The sequence below is a fragment of the Haliotis asinina genome, chromosome 8 (assembly GCF_037392515.1).
Source record: "Haliotis asinina isolate JCU_RB_2024 chromosome 8, JCU_Hal_asi_v2, whole genome shotgun sequence".
Lineage (NCBI taxonomy): Eukaryota > Metazoa > Mollusca > Gastropoda > Lepetellida > Haliotidae > Haliotis > Haliotis asinina.
The window spans coordinates 39,994,693-40,017,782 of record NC_090287.1 but is presented as its reverse complement, the minus strand read 5'-3'; the positions used below and the strand labels follow the sequence as shown (position 1 = coordinate 40,017,782).

At 37.4% G+C, this 23,090-nt stretch overlaps 2 protein-coding genes across 3 annotated transcripts; one reads left to right on the top strand and one right to left on the bottom strand.

The window, feature by feature from the left end:
* Positions 1–743: 743 nt before the first annotated feature.
* On the bottom strand, positions 744–11,315 carry LOC137294032 (M protein, serotype 2.1-like). Of its 2 annotated transcripts, XM_067824955.1 has the most exons (9): positions 11,001–11,283; positions 9,083–9,203; positions 7,824–7,878; positions 7,596–7,644; positions 6,743–6,786; positions 4,416–4,486; positions 4,108–4,182; positions 3,548–3,692; positions 744–3,207 (listed from the first exon to the last, which is right to left on the bottom strand). In XM_067824955.1, exons 1-8 carry the CDS (start codon positions 11,147–11,149, stop codon positions 3,549–3,551), a joined length of 708 nt encoding a protein of 235 aa, XP_067681056.1. In that variant the 5' UTR covers positions 11,150–11,283; the 3' UTR covers positions 744–3,207; position 3,548. The 2 variants fall into 2 exon arrangements, with proteins under 2 accessions (XP_067681056.1, XP_067681055.1); XM_067824954.1 differs by having other exon boundaries at positions 744–3,692; positions 11,001–11,315.
* Positions 11,316–13,215: 1,900 nt separating this feature from the next.
* Positions 13,216–22,235, top strand: LOC137294584 (protein FAM177A1-like). The gene is made up of 5 exons (XM_067825631.1): positions 13,216–13,276; positions 14,500–14,670; positions 15,047–15,113; positions 16,801–16,898; positions 18,390–22,235. Exons 1-5 carry the CDS (start codon positions 13,250–13,252, stop codon positions 18,510–18,512), a joined length of 486 nt encoding a protein of 161 aa, XP_067681732.1. The 5' UTR covers positions 13,216–13,249; the 3' UTR covers positions 18,513–22,235.
* The last annotated feature ends 855 nt before the right edge of the window (positions 22,236–23,090 follow it).

Genomic DNA, 23,090 nt, shown 5'->3' with positions numbered 1-23,090 from the left:
GAATAGATTGAGGTCAGAAAGGCACAATTATCCAGGTTTCAGTGAAAGGACTGGTGACCGTCTTATCACAGAAAACATTAACATGTTTCAGGCTTCCTTCTTCTCAGTTTTACGGAAAGGTTTTAAGTAGAGACGGATGTTTTGGGGCCAGACAGCAACATTTGAACTAAAAGTGCCAAACGTGCCCAACTGAATTCATTTTTATTATTTGTTGTTTAGCAGCACGCAGTGAAATTCCAGATGTATGTCTGCAGTTTGTAAATAGAGAGTCTGGATCACACAACCCCTAGATGAACTGCAAATGCATGGCAGACTGCATCGAGAGCCACAATGGCACTAGATGAAAAATGACACACATTGTGACTACCTGATTCCCATTTGTATAGGACAGAAGCCCCTTTGTTGAAATATGCTAGGAAGGGCATATGGATAATATTTCATAACATGTAATCTATCTGAAAATACTAATACATTGTGAATTTGAAGCTTTTTTTTAAGAATGAAGGGGGGAATATATTCTTGTCTGGGAAACTTTGCTAGCATTAATTAAAGGTACCTGCTTTCAACTGATCTAAAGCGCAGCATTCTGCTATACAGCTATTGGCCTTAAATGAGCCAGGATCTGGAGAATTCAGAGATAAGTTCAATAAGAAATCTTTGTCTGCTCCACATCTATGTTCAACTGATAACTATAATACTGACAAAATCCATAACTGGAAATGAAATATCAGAAAAACAATAACTGGATTGAAAATGTTTATTTACTAAAATAAAACAATAAAATGTCACAATATCTTTATAAAACAAAACAATGAAATCTACTGTTTTCATACACAAACACATCTGAGTGTGAAATTGTTTTGTGTATGAGGTATAAAACTGGGCTGTAAAAGTTATTCTATATGGTTTAGTGGTTTAAATACATGACTGCATCTGTGAAATCCAAATCCACATATTGAGGATACAAATATGACATCAATACCTATAAAATCATTAATGTGAATAAGCCACAGTTAAAGAAATATTTTAAGAGCAAAATAACAAACAAAATATTTCTGGCTGTAGTACAAAGCACTCTAACAATTCGTCAACAGTAGGGCTGCAACCATTTGGTTCAGTTATCAAAAATCAAATTTTACACTCTTGAGCGCTGAAATAAGGTGAAACATGATTGGTTGTCGCCAGGCTAATTATGCGATGAGAATTGTTGGTAGACATCAACAAGTTGACCAAAGACTTCACGCTAAAAAGGCCAACTCTGAGAGTTAAATCTGATGTTTTCACTTGTACAGAAAGTAAAATAAAAATGATTGAATCAAGGGTCCAATATAAAAAAATCAAATCAAATCAAGATCTGGATGAATCGTTGCAGGCCTAGTCCACAAAGCAACCAAATGTGTCACACAACATCCCTGTTACGGCCAGTGCAAAAAAAATAACCAAAGTGTGACGGATGTTCATGAAGAAATGATACTTCAACACACAAAGAACAAATGAACAATATTCTTGATAATAAGCTAAAAAATGAATATCAAAACAACAAAAAAGCTCGATAAATCTGAAAATATCACCAAAAGTGATTTAAAAAAGACACAAAAAATGTTAATTAAGGGAGACTAGAAACTGTTTCATCCAAATCAACAATGTTAATCGGCCACAGAGCACTTCCACGATACACATATATATTCCTTTGCTCCACAACGACATGCTCACCTTGTGGGGAAATTTGCCAGTAATAATTAGGAGATAAACATCATGTGTTGGCCAATTTCCGGGTGTTATTCCGACGGCGTTTCCGGGAATCCAATACCATTTGATCATGTTTTTCAACCAATCAGATTACAGAACACAAAGACTTTTGGTTTACAATGTAAAATACCTCGGAAATGTTTTTCCAATGATTGTATTTATTAGAAAACTGACAGAATCTGCCTCCACTCACATTTACTGAATGCTATATTTCAAGACAGAGGAACTATTTTTTGTGACAAAAAGACAATAAATGTTCATAGTTCATTGTGTATGGGAAGACATGCAGGAACAGTCTTGTAGAATTTAGCAAAACTAAAACAAAAATATCTTAAGATACAGTTGGTTACAAATATATATAATCAGTCATTGGATAAGTAATTTTCCTAATTCCAGCCAACGAAATAAACTCCTATGTCATGAACATCACAAGTTTTGCCACTTCTCCACACTCAAAGCTCTCCTGATCTACACATGCTGCCATTAGTAATGGATTGTAGTCTGGTATAATGGTTTGTACTGACTTAGGCCGAAAACATCTACAATTTGTTAAATATCTCTTCTGATGTCTAGTAAATGTTTGCTAAAGCTCAAAATATTTAAATCTACATGGCAAACTGTGGAATAACATCTCTATTTCAAAAGGCACAAATATAACATCAACAACCCTTGAACAATATCTCTATAAAGTACAAATAACTATCTATGTTGCAAGTAAAAATTATGTGTTCAGTTATTGAAATTAATGTTGATGTGTGGTAAAGCACTTTGGAGTAAGAACAATGTCGCAGTTTATGACACACTGAATGGATAGGACGGATGTATAACATTCCTTCAGACAACATGGAATGTTTGACAGAGACTCATATCTACAACAATGTTATACTTATATTCTGTCATAAGTACATGCAATAGACATAAATAATGTAAGTGAACATATTAATCTGACGAACATTTCATTGGAAATGATAACCAAATAACAAGCATACTGAAAATACCAAAGGAACTATCTCATACTGAAGAGAAGTACAAATCCACTATCAAAGCAAAAACGAATCTGTGTAATATCAATTTATTTATTTCATAACTTTTGGGTTGATTTGCTTAATTTGCGCAATTCGCACAGGTCAGCACTTCATAATGACCTGCTGACATCCATACATTGTACATGTTCGATGGTTGTAATGAATATCGACTGATCAAATTGATACCTCTCACACGATTCAATCTGCCACCATTAGAGTTGATCTCATAACATCTCGCAGTATTTGCTTCCATGGTATCAAAATGATTGAAGCAGACTTTGCAGCAGCTACCTGCTGTGTGAGACTGTGATGAAGGCGGCAATGCTCAAGTTATTGGATGAAAGATTGGATTCTCCACCCATCTCATTAAGAGCTTGAAATTGAAGAAGTTGAGGTGTGGCTTTTTTGAAGCAGAGAAAGCCAAGTTACACACCTGTAAGTAGATATTTACCAAATGAAATCAAAACACAATTTGAGTGGCCATACCCAACTTGTCAAATAATTACATCAGGCTCTACACGCTCATGACACAATCAACATGGGTTGAAGCAGCCGACTTTCACCATTTGTTGAATTCGATTAATCACTCAGATGATAGAATTTGGCATACTGATGCGAAATCCAGCCCGTGTGAATCCAGCATTACATATTTCAACTTCTAAGACAAAACAAGCTGCAATTATTTCTTTCATCTGCATTCACTACACCATTCAGGATAATGTAACACATGCTGCCTGACAATAATTATTTATGTCCCCCATATTTCACCCTGCCTCATTTGCTGGCGTCTGTGGCCTGTGTAAGGAACACTGTTGACGGTGGTTCCTTTTGTTGGACAACATTCTCCTCATCAGAGTCGTCTCCCATTGTTATGCGACTGCTGACGTCCTCCAACTCCTCCAGTTGACGTTTCATGTTCTGGAAAGAAGTACATACAATTCTGGTTCTACAAAGTAGTCCAAATGTTTCATTTTCTGCTAAGAAGTCTATAAGTTCCATGTTCACATCACAGAAGTTCAAACAGGGTTCATAATTTTTCATGTGCAAATTTCTAGTTCTATGAAAGCAACTAATTGGAGGACTCAATCACTGTTAAAACCATTATTTCAACAGTATTTTTACATGCCTATTATTACCCTAAGAGCAACCTCCACCAAACGTACCTTCCTTGCAAAGATAAGAAACTAAGTTCATATCTGAGCTTAGATATAACAGCCCTATTGGCATATTCAAAAACATGAAGATACATGTCAGTGAAGTCTGTCTTTAGCGATGTCATCTTGCCTGTAGGTGTTCCAGTTTAGGTCTATGTTTGTGAACCATGTGAACCTACCTGTAGGTCTTCCAGGTAGGTCTGTGTTCTATGGTTCATGTCCTTAAGTTTCTCCCTCATGTCCTTCACCTTTACCTGGAACAGCCAAATCCCCAGTCATTTTTGCCAAGGTCTAGATCCTTGTCATGTCAGACACCTGACAAAAAATCACATTAATGCAGATCAACCATTTCCCCGCCCAGTTTGTCCACCAGTAATATCAATTCTGAGAAAATATCTACAGGTTAACTGTTATTGGAGCATAGTGCAAGTAGCAATGTTCATTACATTATTTGACAATTCACACATTGCTATTCTTGAGAACTCACCTTTGCCATCACCTTCTTCTGTGCAACGGCCTGAGCGTCTTCCTCACTTGGCTCCATGTTCTCCAGACTCACTGAAACAGAGCCAACCTGTTACCATGGTTTCTTCAGTGATCAAGAGGTAGTCACATGGTTGGTTTGTTTGTTGTTTAACACTGAACTCAGCAATATTCCAGCTATATGGCAGCAGTCTGTAAAAAACTGAGTCTGGCCCAGACAAACTAGTCTTCTGATAACCCAAACACATGTGTTTTAATTGTATATTCAACAAAAAAGTTAAGGACCATGGATATTTTTCCTAATATTCACACATGTATATTGTATGTATGCAATTTTCAGTTACAAGCAGATAAAAGACATTGGAAAGCAGGAAAAAGGATAAACGCAAGAAGAACAGGAAAATGTGTTTATTCAAAGATAAACAGATTTTTGAGAGGTGGTGGTTTATGCAGCGTTTCTACTGATGTCTCTCTCTGGACAGAAACCATGTCAATATTGAGTATGCCCACCATGAGCATTGATCACGGCTTGACAGCATCTGGTGAAGCTGAGGACAAGATTCTGAAGGAGTTGATGGGGAATCCGTTGCCATTCTTGAACAAGTGCGTCTGCAAGCTCGTTGAGAGTTGTTGGAGACACCGGAAGTTGCGAAATGCGTGCTTGAAGCATGTCCCAAGCATGTTCTATCGAATTAAGGTCTGGTGAGTATGCCGGCCAATCCATACGGACGATAGATTCCCTTGCAAGGTAATCATTGATGATTCTTGCTCTGTGAGGTCGAGCATTATCATCCATCAGTATGAAATCATTGCCAACAGCACCTGCAAACGGTCTGACAATTGGATCCAAGATCTCATCCCGATATCTCACAGCATTCAAACTGCCGTTCCTAATCACATACAGGTCTGTGGAACCGTCAAGAGAGATGCCCCCCCAAACCATGATAGACCCACCTCCGAACCTGTCATGTTCCACCACATTACAGTTAGCAAATCTCTCATTTTTCATCCTCCAAGCACGCCTCCTACCATCATGAAAATCCCGGCAAAAACGGGATTCATCTGTGAACAAGATGTTCCTTAAAGAAGCCCTGTCCATATTGACGTGTATTCTTGAAAATTCTAGGCAATTTCTTCTGTGATGCACAGCCAAAGGTGGACGAACAGCTGGTCTACGAGCACGCAAGTTGTGATGGTGGAGCCTATTTCTAACGGTTTGATCAGACAATTGAATGCCAGTGATGTTTCTGAACTCAGAACTAATCGATTTGGCTGATTTTAATCAGTCTCTTTTGGCAATGACTGCCAATTGACGGTCCTGGCGCTCCGTAGTTTTGCGGGGACGACCACTCCTGGCTCTTTCCTTCACTGTTTCAGTCTGCTGATGCCGTTCACGTAATCTTCTGCCCACTTCTCTGTACAAAAGACCAGCATTCACAAGACCAATAGCTTCGGCTGCCTCTTCAATCGATAAATGTCCTCTGTTGGGCATTTTGGCTTGTCAAGATGTTAAGAAACTCAAATTTTGTCAAGAGACGCTCAACCAATGTCATATGCGTACCCAATTGCATCTCACAAATGTGAAGACTGAAACTGAAATTGACTCAGTTGCCTTTATAATGAACATTCCACAATTTCACGTGCAACACGGACTTGGCAGTTAGTGGAGAGCCAGATACCTATGGGGGCTATTCAGGGCCAAAATTTCATAATTCAAACTCAAGAACATCATTACATTTTCTACAAAAATAGGAGTGGTCCTTAACTTTTTTTTGTTGAGCATATAATACAGAAACATATTTGGTTTTGGCTCTAGTAGGAAGGAGAACTTGAAACAGTACTGGGTACATTATCAGGATCTTACTAAAGTTTCAGTCACTAGTAGAAAGTTACTGCTGTCAAAATGATGTATATTTTCACATGTATCTCATGTACAGTACCTCAAACTCTATCTTAGGGCAATTTAATTGGTAAAAATGTCCTTAGTGAATAAACTGTGAAGAATTTTACAAATAAGTGAAAATTTATTCTATCATTAAACTGTAGTGTATTGTGTAACTACTGAGAGCCATTGTACATTAAATTTCAATTTTCATAGTTTTGTCAAACAGAGTGAAAATTTATTTGGTAGACACATAAAAAAATACACAAAATTGCAAATCTATTTGGCAGTCTCATGTCTAATTGGATAGTCCGAGGTTGCTCAAAGGTTACCTGATGTGACCTCCTACTAGGGTTTGTGAAACTCAGAAGAGGAGGGTAACAAATAATACTGAGACTAAGTTTACATAGACTGAATTAAAGGCAGCATAAAATTTGTGTGAAACTGACCTGGATCGATGTTACTTGACACAAGCTTCCTCTCATACTTGGATCTGAGAAATAAGGAAAGATCTTCAGGAGAATGGCAAGAAGGATTTTAACACTGACAAAAAGTTTTGTTAGGTTCGCTGCTGACGAAGCCAAAGTGCATCAGCCCAAGAAGAAAGCATCCGTTTTATTTTTGGGTTATAAATAGGTTCAACAAACAAACAAAACCCGACCCTAATTTATCTCACCAGTAAACAAAGAAGTGTGTGTTGAAATATGTTGACATGCACATCTTAAAGATAGGTGAATTTGAAAATTGTCAACAGCATTCAAAGCAGTTTTGCATAAGTGCAATTGTAAATCAATGCAATTGCAACATACAGGATAAAATAACTCAATTTTCAACAAAATATCATGCATTTCCTGATCATGCTAATTACTGACCAGTGTTACTGTCAAATCACGGACTCTTGAAGGTCCAGCGTAAAATAGACCTTCGGAAAACCATGCTTGCCGTATATGGCGACACTATGTTTGTCGTAAGAGGCAACTAACAGGATCAGGTAGTCAGGCTTGCTGACTTGGTTGACACATGTCATCCTTCCCCATTTGTGCAGATAGATGCTCATATTGTTGATCACTGGATTGTGTGGTCCAGACTCGACTATAGCCATATAGCTGGAATATTGCGGAGTGCGGAAAAAAACTAAACTCATTCACTCACTCAAGTGTCACAGATAAATCTGTGCTGACAATTTCACCCATCACCCCTACAAGAATGTGCACTGTCCCACGTATTTGTATTGGGGTCACAACCAGAAGTCAATATTTAACACAATAAACCATAGTAAAAGGGAGAAAACTCAATACATACAACTGTTCTTCCAAATCTTCATTTTTCTTTGACACTTCACCAAAGAGAGCTGAAAAACAAACCCCCCAAAAATTAAAATGCAAACTTTATTAAACTACATCTCACAATGAATCACTTCCATCAAAATAATATATGTGCAAGGCTTGATTACAAATGCTGATTCTTTACATTATTTTCAAGTTTCTAAACTTTATATTAATCCTAACCAATGATTACTTATTGCCACACCTGCGTGAGCTTTTTCCTTTTTGTCCAGTAAATCCTTCATGTTAGCAAGATGTTGCTGAAATAGATAACAAAAAGACATGGTGTCATGGATTTGTAAAAGATTATAAAATGGTCGTGCTGTGCACATTCAAAACAGATGTGTTTCTATTCTCTAGTGTACGCCAGATGTTGACTTGCACGATGTAACCAAGATCAAAGACAGTTTTATCCAAAACAGTTTTACAAAGACACAGATCATTCATGAGTAATGATTTGATTGATGAAAGTTAGGCATAACTGATATTTCCATATTCTACCTTAGAATCAGCAGGTGAAAATGCCACCACTACCAATAAACTGCTTTATTTTTCAAATTGCAAAAACTCTGGAAACCAAAAAGGGATGGCCATTTCAATTCTGGTAATATATACAGTCAAGGTTCACAATATCAAAAATTCAGCATTTATATCCCTGTCAATAATATGACCGTGACAATCTGATTAATTTGGAATTTACCGATAGATTACCAGTTTGATATTAATGTCACATAGCTGGAGCAAGCAGCTTTTTTGTTGGTTAATATCACTTTCATTTCACTTGTTCAAAGTTAAGAAAAGTTGTTCTGCTACCAGTGTTTACCCTGATGCAGAAAGCATGTGTATTTGATGCACAAATTATCTCAAATACATAGTGAATTTAGAAGCTTGCATCATTATTGACGCAATGCTACTGAGCCATTAGTTCCAATAATCTAAACTTGTAATTTGCTGTTGTTTAAAACTACTTAGTTTAATGTTTGCTCAGTGATGAGTAAATACCTGGCCTGCCTTACTTTGTTTAGTGTTGCTATGAAACAATCACACTTAATGTCTTGACTAAATTTGGAAACTGAAGTTGACTCCAAAAAATCATGTCCATGTCTTGCTTTCATGACACCAGGGAGTCATGATGACTCCTACATTTTAATGCCTTGGGCGAACACTACTACCTCTTATGGGATGACCTTTGACCAATGTCAATGGTAGTAAGACATAAAATCTTGATTTAATGAGACTGGCATTCTGAATATGTGTAATTATTTGACATCAATGATCTGTTATGTTTAGATTTAAGCTAACATATCACATGAGAGAAACCCTTTGGACCCCAAACAGTATTAATGATTCACCAAAATCTGCACAAAACAATAACCTCCAGCTATGGTATACACAGAATGAGAAAGATGCTCTCATAAAACTAATTACATAATTTCAACTCTCATAATTAAAACTAGGACCAACATGTGCATCTTTCACAGTGCGTTCAAGTTCTTCCTCCATGTTCTTGTGGTCACGGTCGAGTCTCTGTAGACTCTCTCTCAACATGGCGTTTTCCTCAAACACATCCTGCCCACCTAACGATCTGAAATAATGAGTGAATCTTTATTCTCAACATATGAAGTAAATTTACATTATACAATTTGTTCATGTTTGAAACAATATGAAATCTCTCAGAAAATAGGAGCAGTTGGAGTAGTCTAGTGGTTCCAGCAATATTATCACGATGAAGAACAGGGATCAATCTTCCACATGTATACAATGTATGTAGAAAATTTCTGATGTTCACTGCTGTGACATTGCTACAATACTGCTAAAAGCATTGTAAAACTGTACTCATTCCCACATAGCGAATCAGCTCTTAGGTTGTTCACACTTCATAGAATGGCAGGTGACGATTAATAAGAGTCTAATAAAACAATAAAACAATAAAATTAAGCAAAGGTAGAAACAAAACCTATTTTAAAACTTTGGATATGGGCTTTGGGACAACTCTTTGCAACAGACAATTCACTAAAACACTAAAGCTGTTTACAGATGAACTATGATGTTATTACAACTGTGGTTTTTTCGTAGGTCTTGTCTGAAAATACTGAAGATGGTACCCAGATATTTACAATGACCTATCATTAAATTTACTGCAAATTTGTGAAACAGCTTCAAGAAAGATACTTCTAAAGGTATTTTGTCCACATGTCCAAGACTTAAGCTGGAATGACATCAATCAAAACTGGACAAATAGCACAGAAAATAGAGGTTGAAACCTTACCTGTCAGTGATCACTACAGTAATAATAAAGAAAAATATAACGAGAGTACTGTAGTTTACAGGGCACACTTTTTCAGATTGATTAGTTATGCCTTCAGCTCAGATAAGGTAGTACACTCTAAACCCAAGCCCTAACCCTAATGATCAAAAAGGGTGCCTAACAATAATCCCAAAACCTAACTCTAAGGATCGTCCTGAAAACTGCACTTACTAACCAACATCTCCATCAAATTTACAAAAAAAGCCTAAATATTTTTTGGCTGGTCATCATGTTGATGACATGTATTTTTCAATTTCTATGTGAACCCTGAAGTGTCAGTGAAAACAGCACACTGATTTCAGCTGATTACGTCATATGCAATTCTAAGAAAAACATGGTTTACAGATGTATTTAAGCAGATTACATTTGATGTGAAAGAATTAATGAATTTATAATTAGTAGAAAGCATTGTCAAACTCGATAACATCAAACAACTTGAACTAGACTGAGTTACCACAAGACAATGTGAATGTTTGGACTTCCTGTCTGCAAACATGGTAAACATAGATGTCAGAACCATCCCTTTGGTATATTTCATTGTAAACCAAAAGTCACTGTGTTCTGTAATCTGATTGGTTGAAAAACCATGATCAGATGGTGTTCGATTCCCGGAAAGTGCAAGACTCTGCGGATTGACACGCAGAAACACCGCAAACAAATGTTTTCTAGTGTCATCAACAGTGATGACGTCATTCAAATCATATTGTGATGTAAAGTCAGAATGACATCACAAAAGTGCAGCTCCAGATGCTACCATGGGAACCAGCTGAAACCACCAGCTCATGACACTTTAGTCTTTACTGATGTACCCGAACTCGATGTAAATGAGTATAGAAAACAGGGAAATTCTATGGTTGCAAAGTTCTGTAATATGCAAATATACTCCAAAAACACCATGCTCCTCTAGTTCAGCAAGCTAAACGTCGTGTTCCTGCCAAGGCATACACCGGGCTTCTGGAGTAGCAATGCAGCCAACACCGTGCCCCAATACCACCAACATTATCTTAAATAATTTAATTTCCATTGTTAATATACACGTATTTGAAAACAAAATGGCCCAACAAAATCACACACTTGACACTTCTTTGGAGAGGATTCTTGGAGCGTTTTGGTTCTCGTAGTCCAGGAATGCGTGTACCAAAGGCAACTTGTCTCTCTTCAATTTCACCATGACTCTTGTGCAACTTCGGGATTGTTTTCTTGGCAGATAGCGAACCGGCCATTGTATCCTTCCTGATGCGTTAAATCCACATACACAGTTTCATTTCTATGTAAACTAAACCAATGTCACAAGATTCTTGAACGTTAGCCTTAGCAACACCACTTGAATATTTGCGCGCAATATTTTGTTTTCATTCGTTTCCTTCCCGAGTCTGCTTTCCTCTATATACTTTGTACACACGACTTGAAGTAATTTTATGATAAAAGTCAAAATATTTTGTCGATCATAATTCAATTGATATTATTGCTTTTTTGCTGGTTAAGCGTTACATTTCATAAATGAGCATGTCTTTATATGCATATATCTCTATTCTCCTTTATGCAGAAATGTTAAAATCATTAGTTGTTTTGTAGCTAGTATAAAATATCAAAGCTCCGAACTTCCACACGCGCTACACTGGAGCTTGCACCAAACGCTCCACGCAACGCGCACCTGCAAAATTTGAGTTCGTGAGTGTCACTCCTTGACTATTTTATTAAATGTGTTAAATTTTCTTTAAATATCATTTCTTCGCCAGTTTCGTTCAGATTTTAAGCATATGCTAATCATAACACATATATACAATATACGATTGAAACAAATCTAGATTCTTTTTCTTTCTTTTTTGAAAATTGTCCAAACTAAGGTTCGAACCATTTTGATTTGTATCATAGGCATAGCCTGTACAGTGACGTTATAAGAGAAGTTTATTGGAAGTGGGTACGTGTATTTTTCACGGCTTCAGATTGGAATGGCGCAGCGACGTCAACACATTGTGACGTAATGCAAAAAGGGCACATTATCGTCTGATAAAGTATTGTCGGCGCCCTTGATCTTTCACCGAAGCATCTTAGAATTACCGTTCGAAAATATTTTGCGACTTTGTTGATATTTTGCCTCGACTTGTAAAGACTTAGACCTCAATTCTTCAGACTGAATACAAGAGATACTTAGAAGATAAACATATGCTCCGTAGCGTGATGTTTTAAAGAAACGATTTAGAGCTATATAACGAAATATTATTATAATATTACAGAGCTCATGTAATTTCATTATATAGCTCTGATTTTCCAACACAGTATGTTAAATTTATCTTTTTTCTACCACAACCGCGTTTGTAAGATTGGGGAAAAATAAAATAATATACATATTGTGTTGGATTATATACCACTGAATGACTTTTGATTAACCAACCACAATCCAGTATTTACAGACGTCATGGTAACATGGCACTTTTAGGGCGAATCCACACGCATTAACTTCCATCGTAATTTTCATTTTTGTTGTATCTTCATCAGATATCGATGCCTACTTTTAAAAACGTTTCAAGGAGCAAACATGCACAAACAAACCTTCAGAACTGAAATATCAAACCACTCTTTCCTACTGTGGTTGATGACATTTAGGGTATAAAATGCAAAATTTAAGCAAGTAAGGAAGTGTTAATTCAATGTCTCTTTATTCACACTCGTTGTAATATACATGGATACAAACTGTAATAAATATTCATGATATACACATGTCCAGCAGATACCGCATTGTCACAATAATTGTCTTAGTCATTTAATAGTCTGAGAAAGGAATCGTATGAATAGCATGGGATAAAGCGTTTGGAGCTGGGAAATAATACTATTTTTTTCAGTAAGATTCAATGTTACTTTCTCAATGGTAAAATTTAGACAGGTACTAAACTTCATATTCTGATTATGACATTTATTACCATGGTTACAATAATAACATAACCATAACATTTCTGCTTCCAGAAACTGATGTTCACAGAGCGACTGTAAATGACATTTAAACCATATATACTTTGACATTACTCATTTGTAGGCTTAACTGTGTCGTTATTTCGACTTAAGGAACCATGCAAAAACAAAGGCAATAAACGTGTAAACAAAAAGAACATGATGTGGTGACACGCCCTTCCACACCTATATCATGTCATAATGTGAAGGTGCAACGGAAAAATACTGCAAGCTCTGTTGCAATGTTTCTTTACGCTGAGCTCCCTCTGTTCACCGGACGTATGAATTATGGAAATGCGGCGCAGCGCAGATACATTGCGAATCCTGTATTTCACGAGATATCGATGTCCGGAGCTTAACGTTCCCTTGTCAAGATGTCGGAGTCAACAAACGAGTCTCAGGTCTGAATTTTATCATGTTTTACTTGTTGTTTCTGATTGTACGTTTCTTCTCCGTTAGTTCCACGATGACCTTGTTTTCGTATGCTTCCAGTGAATCCATTTTACATCCGAAACGGCATCAGTGAGTGATAAATCGAACATTGTTTTTTTTTCCAGAAACGGTAAACAACTCAGTGAGTCGAATTGTCTCGGTATGACACTGGCAGTGAGTCAGTAGCTCTAGTAACAGTACACTATCACAGACAGTGATTATTAAACAACCACTTTGACTTGTGGTATTTGTGATTCATGCTCATTGTATCAGGTCTCCTTAAACATGAACTAACATGAACTATCTGAATACTGTACCAGAAAAGCGTTGTGATTCCAGTCTTCCAGTTGATCAAATCCTGCACATGTGTAACAGGTTTGGGTTGTCAGTTTTATGGCTTACTCTTATTGATATGTATATGGCAGATGTCTTATATGTGAAGATGTATGTAGCATAAGTGACAATTATTCATACAGAATAATACCTTGTATACACTATCAATATAATGGCATTGCCACTGAATCTCTGGATATCCATTTCATGATTTCTATGAATTGTATCTTACCATCCTTCAAGAAAACTTAGGGGAGGTGATTTTTAGTTTTACATGATTCTCAAGATAATCCCAGATATCCAGAAACCTTGTACACCGGACCATATTTACACAATGTGAAATATATCCGACATGAAATGATTTATGTTACCCAAATCCAGTGTTCATCTCTGGACACTGCACTATGTTGTGCCCCAGTCTCAACCACTCACGTGTTGGCATCTGTGATCTCAGTATTAATATACTCATGTAAATCCACACACTTGTGAAAAAAGGTTCAAAGGGTAAAACTACAGAATACTGAATACCTTCTGCCATTTTTGAAAGGAGGCGATTTTACTTTTGGTTACGGTTAGGTTCGGGGTTAACGTTAGGGATAGGGTGGCATGACACTAAACAATATGGCTGGTTTTCTGTAGGTGTACCAAAGTCCATTGTGTAACTAGAGGTATGTTTGTAATCTATTCTTTTTGTTTTACTAAAGTATTTGATACATTCCAGGAAACAAACCACAAACCTACTCTCTCTACTGAGTCTTTGTCAGTGTCACTAGACCACAGAGCTCCATCTGCTTGATCTCTCTTAGCATTAGTGGTCAAGACTCACTCTATGTTTACAAGACATCATTTGACATTTTAGAAAACGTCTGACTTCACTAATGTTCCACTCGGTCAGGGAGAGAATCAAGGCAAACAGAAGCCAAAGAAGAAACCGAAGCGTGTGTTGCATTTCAGTGATGGCATCCTAGAGGAATACTCCACTGATGAGGAGGAAGTAGAGGTCAAACCAAAAGAGCCACCTGTCGACCCAGTGAGTTACTCAGCTATAACTAGGCATTCACATGATATTCTTTTCATTTGCCTAATAACCTTGATTTATTACATGGTCTTGCACTTCACTGTCTCTACTAAACAGACATGGTACAAGTGGTTTATCACAATATTTTCAGAATTTTTGTATTAGACATGCCATAAAAATAAATATTTTCCATGCTGTGTGACACTGACACAGAATGTCATGTAGTTGGAATTGTTATGTATTCCATACATAATTCAGTGACAAGTAACTCCTTTTTAGTAAGTGAGTATTGCAAACCAACATAAAAAAAAGGCCTTGGCACCATTTATTGTTTATGTCAGAACGCTGAGAGAATCAACTCCTAATTGCCAAGTTTACTGTTTTGCAGAAAAAGCTGGCTTGGTTACCATGGTTCTGGTATTGCTTGATGACAGCATCAGCTCGAACTCTATCAGGTAAATTGTTATGGACTTCCTTTAGCAAAAAAATATTAGTATGTAAAAGTATACTACTTTACATGAGATAAATGCTGAACAGACAAAGGTAAGCGACATAGTATCGGTTCACACACTATCTGGTAAATTGTTAGTGATCTTGTTTTGCACAAGTTATGCATAGAATAACAAGTGATGTGCAGTTGTGCTTAGAAACAGGAGACCAGCAAGAGTAATCCTCCCTCAGGTTCTTATTAAGGGCTTGAACAGGTGTCTGTTTTATTGTGTAGTTGGAAACACTGCTACAGTGTAGTTCTGTAGAAGAATAGGTCCCCATGATCCACTGATGCAATCATTGGTGTGGTTGGCTGAGCTAGAAGTTGCTCATGACATTGATCACTGGTTTGTCTGGTCAACTGTTTTTTAGCTGAAATATTTTCTCATGAATAGATGTGATACAGTGCCTATATTGATACCGCTGTTGCACTTTGATTGCAACTGTCAGGTAAGTGTGTCTGCCATCCAGATGATGGAAAACAAAATGACAGACCAAGTTCACATAAAAGGTTTACGTCACTGGTCAGGGATAGATACAAAGTTATTAAAACATCACAAAAAGTATTAGGACATGAAAGGATACCATTCAGATAATGGATATCGGTAAGCTGGTTATTACCATTTTAGTTACATGTTGCATTTGATATGATATTTACAAGTGATGAAAGTAATTGATGCAGACATAAAATATCACACACTCACAATACTCAAGTAGCCAAGCATCCTCAATATCTCAAGGGCATACGTTCCGATGAGTCTCCACTATACCTTGGATGCATCTACGAATAATTTTATTACCTCCCTTTTTTGGCTCCACATTCTGACAGTAACCAATCACCTAAACTACCGTTAGAACAGAACATACCATTGTCAACAAAGATAGCAGTCACAGCTGCAAAGGTTTGCTCTCAGTGCAACTCAGATTTGGGGGAAATCATACAAAACTTTGACAGGTCCAAAACCTAATAAATTCATCGGGCTAAGCATCCAGGGCATGGTGGAGACTTATCAGAATGTATAGCCAGGAGATTGCAAGGATGGTGGCCAAGAGGCAGTGTCAGTTTCTTGACAGATTGTTTGGAATTATTATCACAGATGGGAAAGTTTACTAGGAAGAGTGAGTATAGCTTTATGCCAGATGCCAGCAATATCATCACAGGGGGCACTAGCAGTGGGCTTCACATACTGTACCAATGTGGGGAATCAAACCGAGGTCTTAAGCATGATAAGAAAACAGGACCACCCTTTATAGTTAGTACAGGAGACAATGGAAATTGGTTAGACCTATAATGACTGATAGGGATAGAGGGTAACATACACTTTCTGAAATACTAGGTATCTTGACATTTGCACTGACATGACAAGTTGCAGATCTCTGCTCACTCACAGCATCTGAGCATATTACTTTTGTACTTGTTTGGAAAAATTGTTCCTGTTCATGGCTGTGAAACTACAGAGTCAAGTGAGAACATGGTCATTGTTGTGCGAAATGAAACGTTCAGTCGAGATTTCGGAGTAAAATAATGATGCCATCATTATCCTAGTGCTAATTACAACAAGGAATGGGAATGGGGTTTGAATGCCATATGATGACTATAAGATGTTTAGTCCCATGAAAATTCAATGAAATCTTATGTTCCAATCTCAACAGTGGCAGACTTGTGTGGAGAGAAGTTGGCCTGGTTTTTCGGCATCACAGCTCCTAAATACCAGTATGCCATTGATGAGTACTACAGACTCAAGGAGGAGGTACAGTAACCTAGAGAACATCATCCTGTAGTGTATAATGTCAGTAGTGTGGTACTGATGTGATCCGCACACATTGATGTACACCGTATTCCTCCATAACTCGTGAATATATGTGACTTAGTTGTGGTAGACAGTGTTTACGAATGGTGTTTCAAAGTAACAGGACTTTGGGTCCTGTAAGTTTCAGATGTCTGTCTGACCCACTGAAAATTCACAGGACCCACAGAATAAAGTTAAGCAAACATTTCAGATTTAACCTTTCTCAAAATTGGCATTGAAATTATTAACATTATATAATGACAAACATTATAAACATAAGTTTATAAACAGTGAACAAGTGTCACATGCCACAAATAACAACTTCAGACAAAGTCATTGTAATTTATTCAGTCTGACACTGGGGCCAGCAAGTTGGGGACTTCTGTCTGACCATTTTCAAATCTGCCAGATTTGTCAAAGGGTCAGACACTATTCGTGAACACTGGGTAGATTACTGACATAGGTCTGTGGGATAACAATTCAAGCAGTGATGTGAAGTTGGGTGTAATTCCTGTGTTCTACTGCATGCATTATCTCTCTCACTCTCACTCTCACTCTCACTCTCACTCTCACTCTCACTCCCACTCCCACTCCCACTCCCACTCCCACTCTCACTCTCACTCTCACTCTCACTCTCACTCTGTATGTGTGTGTGAGAGAGAGAGCGAGCAAGCGAGCGAAAACTCTGCCATTGGCTTTTATTGATGTAATGTTAGAGACATGCATTCAATACTGCAGGATATGGTATGTGTGAAGGGATTTTGGCACCCGCAAATCTTTTAATGTGCTTCCAGTATGTGGAACTATAAAGAATGCAGATGCAGATGAGCAGATGCTTTAAATGCTGGGCTACCCCACTGCCTTGGCTATTGTAAAGTCATGCAATGTATTTGTTTAATGACAATGACAATAACATGACTGAAAGGCTAGATGGGTAAACTTTCCCTGATTGGAAAAGTTGCTATCTCTCCCATCAAATGATTTTGCTCTACATGCTTAACAATTTGAGATTGTGAAAATTTAATGTTTTGTTTAAACAATTTTGAAATCTACAGACCTTAGTTTTAGGCAAAAATCTGTAAACAAAAATATATAAAAGCAAGGCTCCAGATAAGGGCCATATTGGTGTATGTACAGATAAAAGATATGATGCATGATACAGTAGGAAAGAAATCAGAAAACAGCAGATATGCACCACAGCAATGGTGTTCGGTCTGCAAATCATTTATGGACGTATTTATCTGATAAAGTATTGCTTTATTGTTTATTGACCTGTTTACACAAGAGTAACAATGTTGTGGAAATTACTTACACGCCATTAAATTCCACTCAGCACTCCAACTTTTCCCAGCACTCTTATATTGTACAAATAAGGCATATGTAGTCCTCATACTGAAAAATTATTTGGAACCCTGTAAAAGTGTATCCAATCAATGATTTGTGTTGATGCAGGAGGACAGGGAGAAGGAGATGATTGAACGTCAGCGAGTAGCGGAACTGTCCACTATCAACATCCAGGTGGAGCAGAGTAAAGTCCCCCAGCCACACGCCTCTCAGTCTCCCCTCAAATACTGACCACTGGACACCTGGGGTATATACAGAAATCTTGCCCTTATATGTATTTACAGCGTTACAGGAAAGTGGAAAATGTGATGACAAAAAGGAGTTGTGACATAACAATTCATGAAATGATGTTAACAATTTTGGTTACCCACACATAGAATTGTTTCTATTTTTTGCATTGTGAGTGTGCTGCATACAGGTGGAAACGTTTTAATGCGAAGCAATATTACTGCACCATGACAGTTTTCAGTGCAGTGTTCGAAGGAGGATAATGCATAATGCAACATATATATGCACTTGGGATACTGGGATACACTGAGTGATTTTTATGTTCAAAACATGACCTATTTCATTTTAAATATATAGATGTTCCCAGGATGGGTTAAGGGTTTTCACTTTAAGGTGTAGTACCATAATTGTGTGAAATATTTTGAAGTCATGTATAAAAAATTAGAACATTTTTACACCCTACAGTTTATTTCACTATTCATATTTTTCAACTTTCTGACATCCTTTAACACATATAGGTGTAGTACCGCTGACCTAGAGAACAATTTGGTTAAAATCACTAGGCAAGAGACCTATCACACATCTTAGTAACACATCAGGACTGGTGATAGCTTGATGTCAGTTAATTGAGTTTTAGGTGCAATGGGTAGTGGTTAGGTAATAAACTTCAGCTCATCATGTCACGGAGACAGGTTCAGTTCTCTATATGAGTATGTTATGTGAGGCGCATTTCTGATGTCCCTGTGGCAGAGATGGACAATCATGCTCCCTCATGTAGGAAATGGTCATGTCCGTAGCGTTACAGCTATTGAGTCATCTTGCCTGGTCAGCTTAACTGTAACACAGGGATCAAAAGGTTACCTGAAAATACATCAATATCAGTTCAATATCTGTATCCATGGTAGTACATTCTATGTATGGTGGTGCTCATTTATCAACAGAAACTGACTTCCATATTGATATCATTGCATGTGCATTTACTGAGAGTGGGACCACCAACATTGTTAGGATATCCTAAGTTTCCTAATGAACTCACTGCCCTGTCTAAGAGGATATGATATCGATATATCCATCAGTATCGGCACACCATAGGCAGATCCAGAGGGACTGCAGGGCTGCACACCCTGGCCCTTTTGTTCTGAAAGTTTATTATATGACCCATGAAAACAGGTGAAAATGAAGCGTGCTATTCTGAAGAGAGTGCACCCTCTCTAAAACAGCTGTATCGGTCCCTGGTACACAATATTTTGCAGTAGCCACATTGACTCAGTAGGTTAGATTACAAACTTTTTGTGGTGAGAATTAGGGTCCTTGCGCAAAGTGTATGGGTTTGAATTCAGCATGTGACCAAAAGTTTTACCAGAATGATTCACCACCTAAAACTGGTATAGTTTGTTTAATCAATATATAAATCAGTCACTTCACTTTTCTGAACTAGTACAGTTCATATGTCAATAACAATTGATTAACTAATCAAACACTCCACTGTCCGTTATCATCATGGCAGGCTCAAATCAGCTGATGCTGCATTTTACAGTAATTTGCTTCAACAAATTTCTGCTTCATATGAAGATGCACCAGTCCAGATTGTCCTGACTGTTCAGGCACATGTGTTGATGCCTCTGTCATTCCTCTGGCTCCAACTCTCAGAGCTGGCAGCACAAAACTTTCCAGAGTGTGTATGCTTTGTACAGCCATCACCAAATGTTGGCCCTATTTTTCTGAAATATCAAAAGTTTTTCTTGGTGTTGGAATCTTTGTGAAGAGATGCTTACTTTGTGTTGTGTGCATGATGAAATACTCATGTTAAAAATAGGAACAAAAGTGGTACAGGTCTCTCTTGATTGGCGTTCAGAGATTATTTTTTGCAAGGATTTGCTATTCAAAGATCATGAGTTGAAAAACAACTTATGTCATCCAGAGACCCAAAGCTGTATGTCTTGTTCATGTTTTATGTGAGGAAATTTATATATGTTACTATGCAACTGAAAGTGAATTTTGTGGCCAAAGAAAATAAGAAAACATTGAATTATGCTTAAATTCTGTGGCTTTTGAACATTATGTTGGTGACTGAATTTTAAATCACTTGCATTACATCTTCTGAACTTCAGTATATAGTATTCAGCAAGAACACAATCTCATTAATTCGTTTTATATTTTGGAGGAAGATCTGGTTCATGATTTCTGCTGTTACTCCATTTTCACAGACTGAATTTTATCTTTGCCAGTTGAATTATATCGATAGTGATTTGTCATGACAAGTAATTGGATTTTATCTCTAAAGATATAAAGGGATGGCTTAGTTTTAATCTGCTCTTTCTTTTATAAACAGTGAGTGAAACATGTTTGGTATTTGGAAAGTTATTGCATGTAAGTTGGTGGATGTATAAGATTAACATTGTCGAGCTTTGAATACTGTCTTTTAGTTCACTGTGTAAGTCCAAACTGTTCTTCAGCATTAAAGACACTTTAATGATACACTACCTTGAATTTACCAGCTGGGATGTACCATATTTTATTACTGTGATTGATTGAATAAATATTGTGACAGAGTCATGTGAATGGATGTGTTAATAATTTGGCATGTTTGAAATTGTATATTTTCTAAATATGTCAATATTATTGTATGTCTGTGATATTTCATGTATTTGACTTATTTCTGATTTGTCTGGAAGCTGTTTTTCTACTTTTCTGGAAGCTGTTTCGACTTTCAAGTTAAATGTGCTACATGTCATTACATGGGCATTTGTCTTAGATGGATTCCATGTGTTCTGACAAACTGATATGGGAACAATGAAATGCATTGAATTTAATGATATGCAAACAGTAGGTTTGTCAAGATTTTAAAGAGAACAAAATTATAAAGAAGTTCAATCAAATGAACATAACTGCAATGTACAGTGGAAGATGTCAAAACCAGCATCTGTCTAATCCAGCAAGTTGTCAACACCAGCATAAAATCCAAGTCTCTTCCGTGGCTTGCATATTTATCACCAGCTCTGCAATCCAGCCCATTGTCTATAGTGGATTATTTCCTCAGTCCCAATGCCTGCTATGTTAGACAACTTCCACTGTATAAGCTTTGACTAAATGTTAGGAATTCAGTGAAACAATCACATTGAAATCGCCAGAAATAGTAGACTGGATCCAGTCTGTCAAAGATTGACCCGATGCTCCCTTAAATTCAAAACATAGTGGTTGGAGAGGGCAACTGTTTGTCACTGGATTCCCACTGTGGTAGAGTAGTCTCCCCTTGCTTGTCTCGGAGCCACGAAAAGTTCTTTCTCACAGGGAAAAAGAAAGAAATCAATCCAGTAGCTATTTCCATCAATTTTCAATTCACCACAATTGTTTTTTTTAAATAAATAAGGTTCTTTTTGGAAACTTTTTGGAGACATTTACGAACTTGTCACGTATGCATATTTAAGCACCTTGGGAGCTCAGGGTGTACAATATGGTACATATACCCGCCTCCTTGATCATAATTGTATTAATTAGTGATGCACAAAATAATCCTTAACATGAAATATGTATTTCAGTATTTGTGTTTTCAAAGTCATCACGTGAATGTGATGGTGTAGAGTGAGATAGAGTCCATATGGCGGATGACTTGCATGGTGTCCCTCTTCCACTGTATTTATGCATTTCAATTGTTCCGTCAACATATCCTGTGTGTTGGATGAGTGGCGTTTGCGTTTCTGAAATGAAATAAACTTTCATCCTATATACACTCGTTTTGTTTTGAGGCTGATGGGCCGTGTCAATACTGGCGTCTGTTTGATTTGGTGTGAAGTCAGGCCTTTGCCACCGTCACCACACCTTAAAACGAGTTGGTCACCAATGCAGAAATGGGCCTTCAGTTTTTAAGCTTTAAGCTGTAGTTCCAGTGCATACCGTTACGTTTAATAAACGTATAGTCAGGCGACACAATATAACATTTTATCAGTTTTTAAGAGGAATTTTGAAGACAAAGACATTACAGAACTTTTCCAAACAAATACATAACCTGTGCGTATTTAATCAGTGCAGCACCCATGACGATCCCGGTTAGAATCGATCTGCAGCAAACCATGCTTTTCGTAACATGCGAGGAACGGGATGGGTGGCCAGGCTCGCTGACTTGGCTGACCCTGTCATCATCTTCCAGTTGCGTTGACTGGTGCTCATGCTCTTGATCACTGGATTGTGTGGTACTTATTCGATTATTTACAGACCGCCATAATATAGCTGAAGTATTTCTGTGTGCGGCGTAAAACTATACTCACTCACTAATAAATAGAGTTTAGTGTCGTGGTTTATCTACTGTGAAACATTCTTCTGAAACATAAGACTGAGTACAGGCTTATGACCTCAACATCGCCATGTAGCAGATGAATACTAGTATTCCCACATTACTGGAAGCGCATACTAGACCTTTAGTTGTTAAAGGTTCTTAATGAGATCGCGACCGGTGAAGTGGGACCGTGGGAAATACACGGCTTTTGGAAATATATATATGTTATTTGATATGATTAATTTGTTAAGGAGTCCGTGAGTCGGTGATTATCAACGTGATTTTGGTTTGTTTTTCTGGGTTTTTAG